A 12,779-nucleotide genomic window follows, 5' to 3' on the forward strand; every position below is an offset into this window, starting at 1 on the left:
AAAATCCTTTCTCTCCCAAATATCCAGCCTGAATCATTGCTGCTATATTATATATATTATAATTTATGATGGTTGAGTAAAACTGCAGATACAGTCCATGAAATGTTTCTTCACCTTTGGTAAACTTTGTTGCGGACTCCTTTCTGGAAAGCTAACAAGTAGTTCCTCCCGTCTGCCGAGAACACCTCCACTGCCATGGGCTAAAAGATACACACAACAAATACACACAAACAAAACATCACAACTACACGTCTATGTGTTTAACTTTAAAGTGTGTGTGGCTGAGCTTGTGTGTAATATATGTGTTATATGTGTGTGTACTATATGTGTACTATGTGTGTACTATGTGTGTAATATGTGTGTAATATGTGTGTAATATGTGTGTACTATGTGTGTATTATGTGTGTGTACTATGTGTGTAATATGTGTGTACTATGTGTATTATGTGTGTACTATGTATGTATTATGTGTGTACTATGTGTGTATTATGTGTGTACTATATGTGTGTACTATATGTGTGTACTATGTGTGTACTATGTGTGTACTATATGTGTGTACTATGTGTGTAATATGTGTGTACTATGTGTGTACTATGTGTGTACTATGTGTGTGTACTATGTGTGTAATATGTGTGTACTATGTGTATTATGTGTGTACTATGTATGTATTATGTGTGTACTATGTGTGTATTATGTGTGTACTATATGTGTGTACTATGTGTGTACTATATGTGTGTACTATGTGTGTGTACTATGTGTGTAATATGTGTGTACTATGTGTGTATTATGTGTGTACTATGTGTGTATTATGTGTGTATTATATGTGTACTATGTGTGTGTACTATGTGTGTATTATGTGTGTACTATATGTGTGTACTATATGTGTGTACTATATGTGTGTACTATGTGTGTACTATATGTGTGTACTATATGTGTGTACTATGTATGTGTACTATGTGTGTACTATATGTGTGTACTATATGTGTGTACTATGTGTGTGTACTATGTGTGTAATATGAGTGTACTATGTGTGTATTATGTATGTACTATGTGTGTATTATGTGTGTACTATGTGTGTATTATGTGTGTGCTATGTGTGTATTATGTGTGTACTATGTGTGTACTATGTGTGTACTATATGTGTACTATGTGTGTACTATGTGTGTAGTATGTGTGTACTATGTGTGTACTATATGTGTGTACTATGTGTGTACTATGTGTGTACTATATGTGTGTACTATATGTGTGTACTATGTGTGTATTATGTGTGTACTATATGTGTGTACTATATGTGTGTACTATATGTGTGTACTATGTGTGTGTATTATGTGTGTACTATGTGTGTACTATATGTGTACTATGTGTGTACTATGTGTGTAGTATATGTGTGTACTATGTGTGTACTATGTGTGTACTATGTATGTATTATGTGTGTATTATGTGTGTATTATGTGTGTACTATGTGTGTATTATGTGTGTACTATGTGTGTACTATGTGCGTATTATGTGTGTACTATGTGTGTACTATGGGTGTGTACTATATGTGTACTATGTGTGTACTATATGTGTGTATTATGTGTGTACTATATGTGTGTACTATATGTGTGTACTATATGTGTGTATTATGTGTGTACTATGTGTGTACTATATGTGTGTACTATATGTGTAATATATGTGTGTACTATGTGTGTATTATGTGTGTACTATATGTGTGTACTATATGTGTGTATTATGTGTGTACTATGTGTGTACTATATGTGTATTATGTGTGTATTATGTGTGTACTATGTGTGTACTATATGTGTATTATGTGTGTATTATGTGTGTACTATATGTGTACTATATGTGTGTACTATGTGTGTACTATGTGTGTACTATGTGTGTACTATCTGTGTACTATGTGTGTGTACTATGTGTGTACTATGTGTGTATTATGTGTGTACTATGTGTGTATTATGTGTGTATTATGTGTGTATTATGTGTGTACTATATGTGTACTATATGTGTGTACTATATGTGTGTACTATGTGTGTACTATGTGTGTACTATGTGTGTATTATGTGTGTACTATGTGTGTATTATGTGTGTACTATGTGTGTATTATGTGTGTACTATGTGTGTACTATATGTGTGTACTATGTGTGTATTATGTGTGTACTATCTGTGTAATATGTGTGTACTATGTGTGTGTACTATCTGTGTATTATGTGTGTACTATATGTGTACTATATGTGTACTATGTGTGTACTATGTGTGTATTATGTGTGTACTATGTGTGTAATATGTGTGTACTATGTGTGTGTACTATGTGTGTACTATCTGTGTATTATGTGTGTACTATGTGTGTACTATGTGTGTACTATGTGTGTACTATGTGTGTATTATGTGTGTACTATGTGTGTGTACTATGTGTGTACTATGTGTGTATTATGTGTGTACTATATGTGTACTATATGTGTGTACTATGTGTGTACTATGTGTGTACTATGTGTGTACTATATGTGTGTACTATGTGTGTAATATGTGTGTACTATGTGTGTATTATGTGTGTACTATATGTGTACTATATGTGTAATATGTGTGTACTATGTGTGTGTAATATGTGTGTACTATCTGTGTATTATGTGTGTACTATGTGTGTATTATGTGTGTATTATGTGTGTATTATGTGTGTACTACATGTGTACTATATGTGTGTACTATGTGTGTACTATGTGTGTGTACTATATGTGTGTATTATGTGTGTACTATGTGTGTACTATATGTGTGTACTATATGTGTGTACTATGTGTGTATTATGTGTGTATTATGTGTGTACTATATGTGTACTATATGTGTGTACTATGTGTGTACTATGTGTGTATTATGTGTGTATTATGTGTGTACTATGTGTGTACTATATGTGTATTATGTGTGTACTATGTGTGTACTATATGTGTACTATATGTGTGTACTATGTGTGTAGTATATGTGTACTATATGTGTGTACTATGTGTGTAGTATATGTGTGTAGTATATGTGTGTACTATGTGTGTATTATGTGTGTAGTATATGTGTGTACTATGTGTGTACTATGTGTGTATTATGTGTGTACTATGTGTGTATTATGTGTGTACTATATGTGTGTACTATGTGTGTACTATATGTGTGTACTATGTGTGTATACTATATGTGTACTATGTGTGTACTATGTGTGTACTATATGTGTGTACTATATGTGTGTACTATATGTGTGTACTATGTGTGTACTATATGTGTGTAGTATATGTGTGTAGTATATGTGTGTAGTATATGTGTGTGTACTATATGTGTACTATGAGCTGGCTGACCTGCAGCAGGTAGCGTCTCTTGTGGACTTCTTTGATGTCTTCGTAGGCGAAGATGCTGCAGGTTCTCTTCAGCTGACTCTGGCCTTGTCTCGCTCCTCTGGGGATGATCGCCTCGTGCAAACTGGACAAAAGACAAAAAAAACATAGACGGTGAGACATTTATGGACATTTATGGACTGTCTGCATTTAAATTATACCTAAAAAGGATTTAATTTACAACATGAAGCATTTCTATTGTTCTGTGCTTTGCTTTTATTAGTCACATTTCTGCAAGACAAAAATAAATTAAGAATACACTCAAACATTTTCCCTCTTCTATTTGTAACATTTGCAGACCCTTGCCTTGAGTGTTTTATATAAATATAAAGCTACAAACCTTCATATTTCAGTCAATTAAAAATAACCAGTGTCATGACCTCGTGGTGTCAGAAAGGATTAAAGGATTAAAACATCTAAATAAATAAATCTAATTATAGAAGATACTGATGATGATTATTTTTGATATGGGTTAATCCACCTTTTTTTTTTTTAACTTCGATTATTTTGATTATTCATTTACATACATGAGTTACATAATTAATAAACTACTAATATGGTCATCAGTTTAGGGCTGCAACTAACCCTAAACTAAACCCAGAAACAGTGGAGGGAAATTAAATGAGATTATAGGAGGCAGCTGTTGATAACACTTTTTTTGGGGAGGGGGTGTTTTCAAATTACACCTCTAAAGATAACTTAACATATTCCCTAAATAGATAAATATGTAATACAGTATCTCTGCTGACTTTTCCCAACGCATGCTCTTTCAACAGCATTACATCATCCGAGCAGCAGAAACTCCCACTGCAGCGTCCTGAGGAATGATGTCATCCTTTTATTCGAGGAGGGAAAGTGAAGTAACCGTGTCATCCCTGTCAGCTGCGGAAGGGGTTAATTATGCAGGTGTCCGCACAGCGACAAACTACAGAGGCGTGAACTTACTTGGAAGGCAGCGTGTCGATGTCTCTGATCTCCCTGGAGACGGTCATGGTGTAACCGTCGATAACGTAGAAGTGCTCCTTCCCAAACAGCAGCAGACCCTCGCTGGTGTCCAGACCTTGGACCCTGGCACAGCGGTACATGTGTTGAATCTGGAAGGGGCAGATGTGGAGAGAAAGAAAGAAAGAGAGAGAGAGATGCACTAATTAGGTAAAAAGTTGAGAGAAAAGTAGTTTTTAGTGGATGAAGTCACCAGCTTAAATTCCTCCAGGCAAAATCAGTCTAAAAAAATTTGCTTTCCCCCCTCCCAAAAAAAAAGCCTCGGTAAGTGGAGGTGAAATGGCCTCGAGCAAAACATGAAATCCCATCGGTGCTGCTGTTGAGCTGCTGGTTGGCCGTCGGTAAAGAAAAGACTGCAGCAGCTCGATTTAAAGGTCTGTGTGCTCGGGTTGTTTTTTAATGAATTGGGACCAATTCAGGGAATAAACTTCACTGATGAGAAATTGAAACTTAGTGCTGCAGTGTGTTGGTCAATAAGAGGGAAGAGCTTATAGTCTAGTTTATTTATTGCCTGTAAATTGCAATTATAATAAAGGACATAAGACTCTAAGGCTGCGTTCACACTGCAAGCCAAAATCAGATTTTTAGCCCATTGAGATTGGAACCAGATGCTCTTATGAAGTCTGAACAGTCATAAATCACATGAGATCCGATTTATGCAAACCAGATCTAAACCACCTTTGGGAGGAAGTTTCAGATCTCATCTGGACAGATGAGTCTGAGTCTGAACAGCTCCAAACACTCATATCAGATATGACTGTCCATGATGTCTCTCTACGTCTCTACGCTACGGCACTCTATGAGACACCAGACTCGTGCTTATTCCAGTTGTTGTTGCTAGGTGATATCACTGGAGGCAACGGAGGACGTAAACCTCAGTCCATGGACAGAGAACCAAACCAAATTCTTAATCTTTGGGGAGATGGCTCCGTTCAAGTGAAGCTCAAGGGTTTGTTGTTGTTGTCACTGTCGCAATTATATGACATCACACAATACACGCTAGATGACGCCTCCGCTCCGACGACGTTGCCATAGCAACCTGTCAGATTGGTCGTTAATGTGGCCCAGTCTGAACAGAACCAAATCTGATTTGGACACTAAACAGTGTGGACAGTCAGGCCTAAAAATCAGATTTGAGAAGGAATCAGATTTGAATCAGATTTGCCTGCAGTCTGAACACAGCCATATACTAATAACATTTTGAACGATCAGAATTCAATATTTTTTTCTCTACCATAAAATATGAATTCATTAGCAGTAAGAAATCTATTGTGTAAAGCACGTACGACAGCTTTTATCTCCTGGCTCTTTTAAATATAACAGTAAACACCGTTATAATTATCATAAACATTTTATCATCTTGTTGTTGTGTGTGTCTCTTCCTGACCTTCTCTCCCTCCTCCAGCAGACGGAGCAGCGAGGTGTTGTCCGTCCGCTGCTCGTCTTCCAGTCCTCCTGACTCCAGCAGCTGCTCCTGGAGCTGCTCCTGACTGTCCTCGTCTGCTCCGTCCGCCGTAGAACGAGATCTCTTCAGAGGAGCTTTCACCAGACCTGAGGAGAAGAGAGCGGACACATGTGGGTCAGTGACTAATAAGGGTTAGGGTTAGATGAGCAAATTCAAAAATATCTTAAGAAATAGTTTTAAAAGCAGCATCAAGGTTGCAAGATTGTTTAACCAAAAGTAAGACTGAATGCTCCTGAAAATGTCAAATGGTGTAACCACAAATGAATGATACATATTAAATATTTTATCTACCTAGAGAGAGAGAGAAAGAAAGAAAGAAAGAAAGAAAAAGAAAGAAAGAAAGAAAGGAAGGAAGAAAGAAAGAAAGAAAAGGGAAGAAAGAAAAGAACGAAAAAGGTGGAAGAAAAAGAAAAAGGAGAAAGAAAGAAAGAAAGAAAGAAAGAAGGAAAGGAGGGAGGGAAGGAAGGAAGGAAGGAAAGAAGGAAGGATGGGTGGAAAGGAGGAAGAAGGAAGGAAGGGAGGGAGGAAGAAGGAAGGAAAGGAGGGATGAAAGGAGCGAGGAAGGAAAGGAGGGAGGGAAGGAAGGAAGGATGGAGGGGAGGAAGAAGGAAGGAAGGGAGGGAGGAAGGAAGGAAAGGAGAGAGGAAGGAAGGATGGAAGGGAGGAAGAAGGAAGGAAGGGAAGGAGGGAAGAGGGAGGAAAGAAGGGAGGACAGATGAAAGGAACAGACAGGGTCAATTTGACCCAGGAGAACGACACAAAGGTTAAAAATATCTCCATAAAAAGTCATTTCCTGTTGTTGCCTCCGTACCTTTGACCCTGGCGATGGTGTCCTCTCCGTGCTCGGGCTCATGCTGGGTCGTCTCTCCCTCCGTCGTGTGCTCCACAGAGTGCTGGTACATGCCGGGGTTCCCCGACAGCAAACGCATGAAGTACTCCTTGCTGTCGTAGCTGATGGCTCGACGGTAACGCTGAGGCTTCTGGAGAGGGAAGAAGAGGAGGAGAGAGATGAAGGTGAGTAGTATAAATATTAGTTGGTAATGCATGGACTTCTAATCAAAGAGGAATTTTCTGTGTTTTACTATCATTATTATTAACTTTTTGCTGTAATATGACAAGGTGACACTATTTTGACTTTTAAAGTCTGTGTAAAGTAAGAATAAATATGTGTACCACAGAAAAGTGTTGTTAACCACCCTGCCAAATTTGAATGATTTGAGTTGTGTAAAACTCTTTCTCTGCTCCCAAACGCTGTAGGAGTACCCTCCGAGTCTGCTGAAGCCCCGCCCCCTACCAAGTGTCACCTGTCAATCAAAGTCACCACCTCTACCAGAAACATGGACGCTATATCTGAGAGCTTTCTGCTGCTAACTCAGCTACTAGCTCAGCGGCTAACTCAGCGGCTAACTCAGCTAACTGGCTAACTGTAGACTGTAGTAGTAGTAGTGTGTGCTGAATGTATTTATACCTCTACAGCAGCAGGGGCGGGTTTATGCTAATCAATAATTTAGGATGTAGAATAACTTCAAAGTCACAGCAAACTATGAGAACGAATACATGAGATCACATGCAAAAGAAATAAAAAGTAATTAATTCACTCGTTCCTTCAATTTAAAAGCATCAAACTTCCTACAAACACTTTTCAACCTGACAGCACACGAGTGAGTTTCAAACAGGAAGCTCCACAGCAAACATAGACGTCAACCTTTTCACTGCACTGCTGATAAAAAAATGCAGAATTAATAATTTCATCCAAACTGAGAAACCCATCTGTCTCCTACAGTAGTTCATATCATCCTTATTCCTCTTTAAACACCGTTGTTACTCTCATGCAGTCACACCAGGCATCAATCAGAGCTCCGCTACTTGTTTCTCCGCAGATACCTCAGAGTCAAACCCCCAGACAACGGGTGAGGTTACCAAGGGAACCAGGGGGGGGCAGAGGGGCTGGAGGGGGTAAAGAGAGGAAGGGGTGAGACTGTTTGAAGCAACGGTGTCAAACTCATTTTCATTCAAGGGCCAAATACAGACCTATTTTATCTCATGTGGGCGGGATCATTAAAAAGTTGGAAGGAAGGAAGGAAGGAAGGAAGGAAGGAAGGAAGGAAGGAAGGAAGGAAGGAAGGAAGGAAAGAAGGAAGGAAGGAAAGCAGGGAGGAAGGAAGGAAAGCAGGGAGTAAGGAAGGAAGGAAAGAAAGAAGGAAGGAGGGAGGGAGGAAGGAAGGAAGGAAGGAAGGAAGGAAGGAAGGAAGGAAGGAAAAGAAGGAAGGGAGGTAGGAGAGGAAGAAGGAAGGAAAGGAGGGAGGAAGGAAAGAAGGAAGGAAGGAAAGCAGGGAGTAAGGAAGGAAGGAAGGAAAGAAGGAAGGAAGAGAGGAAAGAAGGAAGGAAGGAAAAGAAGGAAGGAAGGGAGGAAAGAAGGAAGGAAGGAAAGCAGGGAGTAAGGAAGGGAGGAAAGAAGGAAGGAAGGAAAGCAGGGAGTAAGGAAGAAAGGAAGGAAAGAAAGAAGGAAGGAAAGCAGGGAGTAAGGAAGGGGAGTAAGGAAGGAAGGAAGGAGGGAGGGAGAAAGGAAGGATGAAAGAGAAAAGGAGGGAAGGAAGGAAGGAAAGCAGGGAGTAAGGAAGGGAAGGGAAGGAAGGAAGGAAGGAAGAAAGGAAGGAAGGAAGGAACATGTTTTTTCTGGTGGAAAATGGAGGAATCTGACATTACAAGATGATTTGATAACTAAATATTTAATTAATTATCAGAGTCGAACAAAATGACTAAAAACAGCTGAGCTAAAACATGAAGAGTGTAGAGAAGTGATAATGATATTCAACCGCGGGGCAGAAGTGTTTGACTTTGTCCGACACTCTGCACAAGTGCTCCCAGAGCATGTTTAAATTACGGATTATAACGAAGCCTGAAGGACGTTGAACTTAATTATTCTGGCTCATTTTAAAGGGTCAGAGCCAGAAATGTCAGATTTTAAACTGATGTATGTACGGAGGCTTTATAGCGACAAAGTTTTATTACTTGTTATATCCATTTATCTTTTAACACCATTAACTGCTTCTATGATCTATAGTGATTTAATGATATTTATTTAATATTACCACAATAAGAGCATTTACTATTGTTTTTATTGCTTCTGTATTTACTGTTTATTTATTGTTCTTTATTATTTTTATTGATGCTTTTTCTATTTTTTGCTGTAACACTGAAAATTTCCCCATCGTGGGATTAATAAAGGATTATCTGATATTTAAAAAAAGGAATATGTTTAGTCAAATTTAAATATTAAATGTTTTATCCTCCTACAGTGTATTTAAGTGGACTTATACAAATACTTACTTCATTTAAAAACATCAAATGAAAAGAAAAATATTCCTTCATTTAAATCTTAAAGCATTTTGTCAATATTAAGCAGGACAAATCCTAAAAACGTATTTTTTCTAAATAATTTGTGACAAATTATGTTAAATGTGTTATAAAACCATAGTGTTGTCTTGCTAAAAGTGGATTATATTTATTCCACATTTTAGTTCACATTAACTTTCCTGTATATAATCAGATTTATATGAATTCAATGCTGGTTACACCAATTGGACATACAAATAATGACTTCATTTAAAAATGTAAATGTTTCCTGATCTCCATGGTTACCCAGATTAAATTTAATATTTATTACAGTTGTATTCCATTAACTTTATTTAATATAAAAGTTATAATGTAAGATCATGCCAAACTAGTTGATATGCTGTTTTATTGACTATTTACTGTTTTTATGGTTACACCACTTAGACATTTTTACCATAATCCTCTAATATATTCTCTCAAAATGGATTAAAAGCAGAAATTTGATGCTGGGTCCACAAAATAAATAATGTGTGCAAGTTTATTTTCACATTTTAACCCTTTTTAATTTAAACTAAACCACATCACTGACCCTTTAATATAAATCTTCACAGGACTTCTCTCGTGTTTCTCTGAGCACATAAATCACTGCGGTCGGAGTAGAGAAAAGGAAGCTTTTTGGCAAACAGCGAGCGATGAGGAAACAAAGCAAACAAAGCTAAATGTGTCTCGGCCGTGCCAGGGAAACCGAGCCACCGGCTGATGATGTCACTTCCTCACGTGACGGCGTGACGAGCTTCACAATGAGCTCTATAATTCAGGAGAGCTGCAGGAGGGAAACTGGTGGATGTGGACGGACAAATGGAGACTATCATGTCTATTATGTAAATGTTTTACATTTTATGTATATAAAATATCTGGAGTAATGTTTTCTGTATAATTGATTTAAATATTTTACTTTTGTTTGTTTTTCTAACATCATACATGATCATTATAGCATCAGACAAACCTGAATGTTGCTACTACTATTATAATATAGTAATATACTAATTAGTTGGTAGGCTGTTTTCTTAACCTTCGTGTCGTCCTCCTGGGTCAAATTGACCCCGTCTGTTTTGACTGTTCCTTCTTTCCTTTCTTCCTTCCTTCCCTCCTTCTTTCCTTCCTTCCTACATTCCTCTGTCCTTTCTTCCTTCCATCCTTCCTTCCTCTGTCCTTCTTTCCTTCCTACTTTCCTCTTTCCTTCCTCCTTTCATTCCCTCCTTCATTCCTCCTTTCCTTCCTTCATTCCTCCTTTACGTCTTTCTTCCTCCCTTCCTCCTTTCCTTCCTTCCTTCTTTCCAGCTTTCCTTCCTTCTTCCTCCCTTCCTCCTTTCCTTCCTTCCTTCCTTCTTTCTAGCTTTCCTTCCTTTCCTTCTTTGTTCCTCCCTTCCATCCATCCTTCCTTCCTTCCTTCCTTCTTTCCAGCTTCCCTTTCTTTCTTTCCTTCCTTCCTTCCTTCCTTAATGTCTAAAATTTTAGATAAAGTGTGATGTTGATGTTCCTGGATTGTTATAAATAGGACTGGACCACATGGACAAAATCAAAAATCATGATATTTATGTCCAAGTTCTTTGATATTGAAACTGCAACAATACTGTATAGGTGAATATTACACATTTATTCTCAGATTTTTGATAAATAATTATTATGTGGATATATTAACTATATGAGAAAATGCTAATAATAGATATAAGAGCTTGAACAGTCTATTAAGTTCATAAAATTACATCATTTTACTGTAATGTCGCCTTTAAAACTCAAAAAAAGATTACATTTATGCCATATCATGACATTTTGATATCCAAAATCTAAGACGATATCTAGTCTCATATCACGGTATCGATATAAAACCAATATATCGCCCACTCCTAGTTTGAAATACAAACATAATGGAAAAGTAAGAACTATATTTCATCATTTAATTATAGTGTATCGCTAAAAATAAAGAAATCCAGGGCGACCCGTAACCCAAATCTGAAGCCGAGTACCTGTGCTGAGTTGGTGTTCGTCTCCATTTCGGGGATGTACGGGTAGTGGATGTAGAACATGTCATTGCGGACCATCTTCTTCCTCATCCGACACGGCCCCTCCGTCATCTCCAGCACGAACTTGTCTAGGTGGGAGCCGATGGGCGGCCCCCAGAGCCCTCGTTCTCTCAGGAGCTCGTACTCGATGGACGCCCATTCCTCCGTCACGTACTTCAGGGCGTTCTGCTGCCGCTGGGAGACGAAGAAGCGAGGGGGAGGAGGGTTAAAACACCAAGGGCCTGATTTACTAAGATCCCTAATAGTGGGTACTAAATTGGTGCAACAGGTGGAGACAGCAGTATTTAAATGAGGTTTTGTGTCTTATCCATAGACTGTATAAAAGAAATGGACGTAACATCCGTGACGTCACCCATTGGTTTGTGGACTGCTGCTCGGAAGCCAATAGTTTCGAATCTAGGCAGCGCCATCTTGAAAATTTCAGGTGCATGCTGGGAAAAATAAAAACACGGATTCTACTTATATGGGCATGAGGCGGAGCCATGGGCGGAGCGGGGAGGTTGCTATGGTTGCGAGGGCTGGATCTCGAGGGCATTGATCAATCAACCTGTCAATCAGGACGTAGCCCCGCCCTAATGCATACCCTGCTTTATCATCAAATATAAAATCAGGGAGGCCAAAATGTCCCAAATGAACATCATACTGCATTGAAGAAGGCTTTAAACTAGCGATTGAGACCATAAACACATTTTGAAAACGTTTACTGAGGTTAGAAATCAAGTGAGAAGTTGGTGAATTCTCCATTGACTTGCATAGAGACGGTCGCCCCCTGGTGGCCTTTTGATAGAATGCAGCTCTAAGTTACTTCAGCCTTGGCCTCATTTCAGAGGACCAGAACTCCCCACCTGGTTTTTACACACGCTGACTTTTAGTAAATCAGGCTGTGTTTGGGAGGATTAAAAAGAAAGAAGGAAAGAAAGGAAGAGTAATGGATAGGAGAGTGGTACCTCTTGATATTCTTTGTACTGCATGGCCACGAGGTCTCGTACGACAGCGATGTGTGTGAACATCCACTGGAATGTTTCCTGTTGGTTAGAAACACAAGATAATGATCCAAAACGCTGCCAAACACACAACTTCTACAATATTACAGCTTAATGGCTTCTTCTTCTTCTTCTTCTCTTTTCGTGTGTGTACCTGGGCAGAGAGGCTGTTCTTGTTCAGGCTGTTCTCCTTCTTGTTGCGTCGGACGCCCGTCAGCTTGGAGAGGCCGAAGCCGCTGCTGACCCTGGACAGTTTGGACTGAGTCGCTGGAGCCACTGCCTCGCCTCGACTGATGCACTTCTTCTCATGAACTGATGATTGGAAGAAGAGAGAGAGTAGAGTTTTATTTTGAAACACTGTAGAAATCACTTCAAAGTGGATAAAACTAAGATGTAAGATGCTAAAATGCAGAAAAAATAGAGGAATAATGTGAGAAGAAGAAAGGAAGGGAGGAAGAAGGAAGCGAGAAAAAGGAGGAATGAAAGGAGGGAGGAATGAAGGATGGAAGGGAGGAAGGAAGGGAGGAAGATGGAAGGAAAGGAGA

At 38.8% G+C, this 12,779-nt stretch overlaps 1 protein-coding gene across 1 annotated transcript in view; it reads right to left on the minus strand.

Annotated features, from left to right (window-relative positions):
* The window catches only part of wdfy3 (WD repeat and FYVE domain containing 3), a 136,428-nt gene that overhangs the window by 16,699 nt on the left and 106,950 nt on the right, over positions 1–12,779 (minus strand). The window contains 8 exon segments of the mRNA XM_053324968.1: positions 115–200; positions 3,329–3,449; positions 4,310–4,458; positions 5,754–5,917; positions 6,643–6,811; positions 11,195–11,425; positions 12,199–12,276; positions 12,389–12,546. Coding sequence (XP_053180943.1) covers positions 115–200; positions 3,329–3,449; positions 4,310–4,458; positions 5,754–5,917; positions 6,643–6,811; positions 11,195–11,425; positions 12,199–12,276; positions 12,389–12,546 — 1,156 coding nt within the window.

The sequence above is a fragment of the Scomber japonicus genome, chromosome 9, assembly GCF_027409825.1.
Source record: "Scomber japonicus isolate fScoJap1 chromosome 9, fScoJap1.pri, whole genome shotgun sequence".
In the NCBI taxonomy this organism is placed as follows: Eukaryota; Metazoa; Chordata; class Actinopteri; order Scombriformes; family Scombridae; genus Scomber; species Scomber japonicus.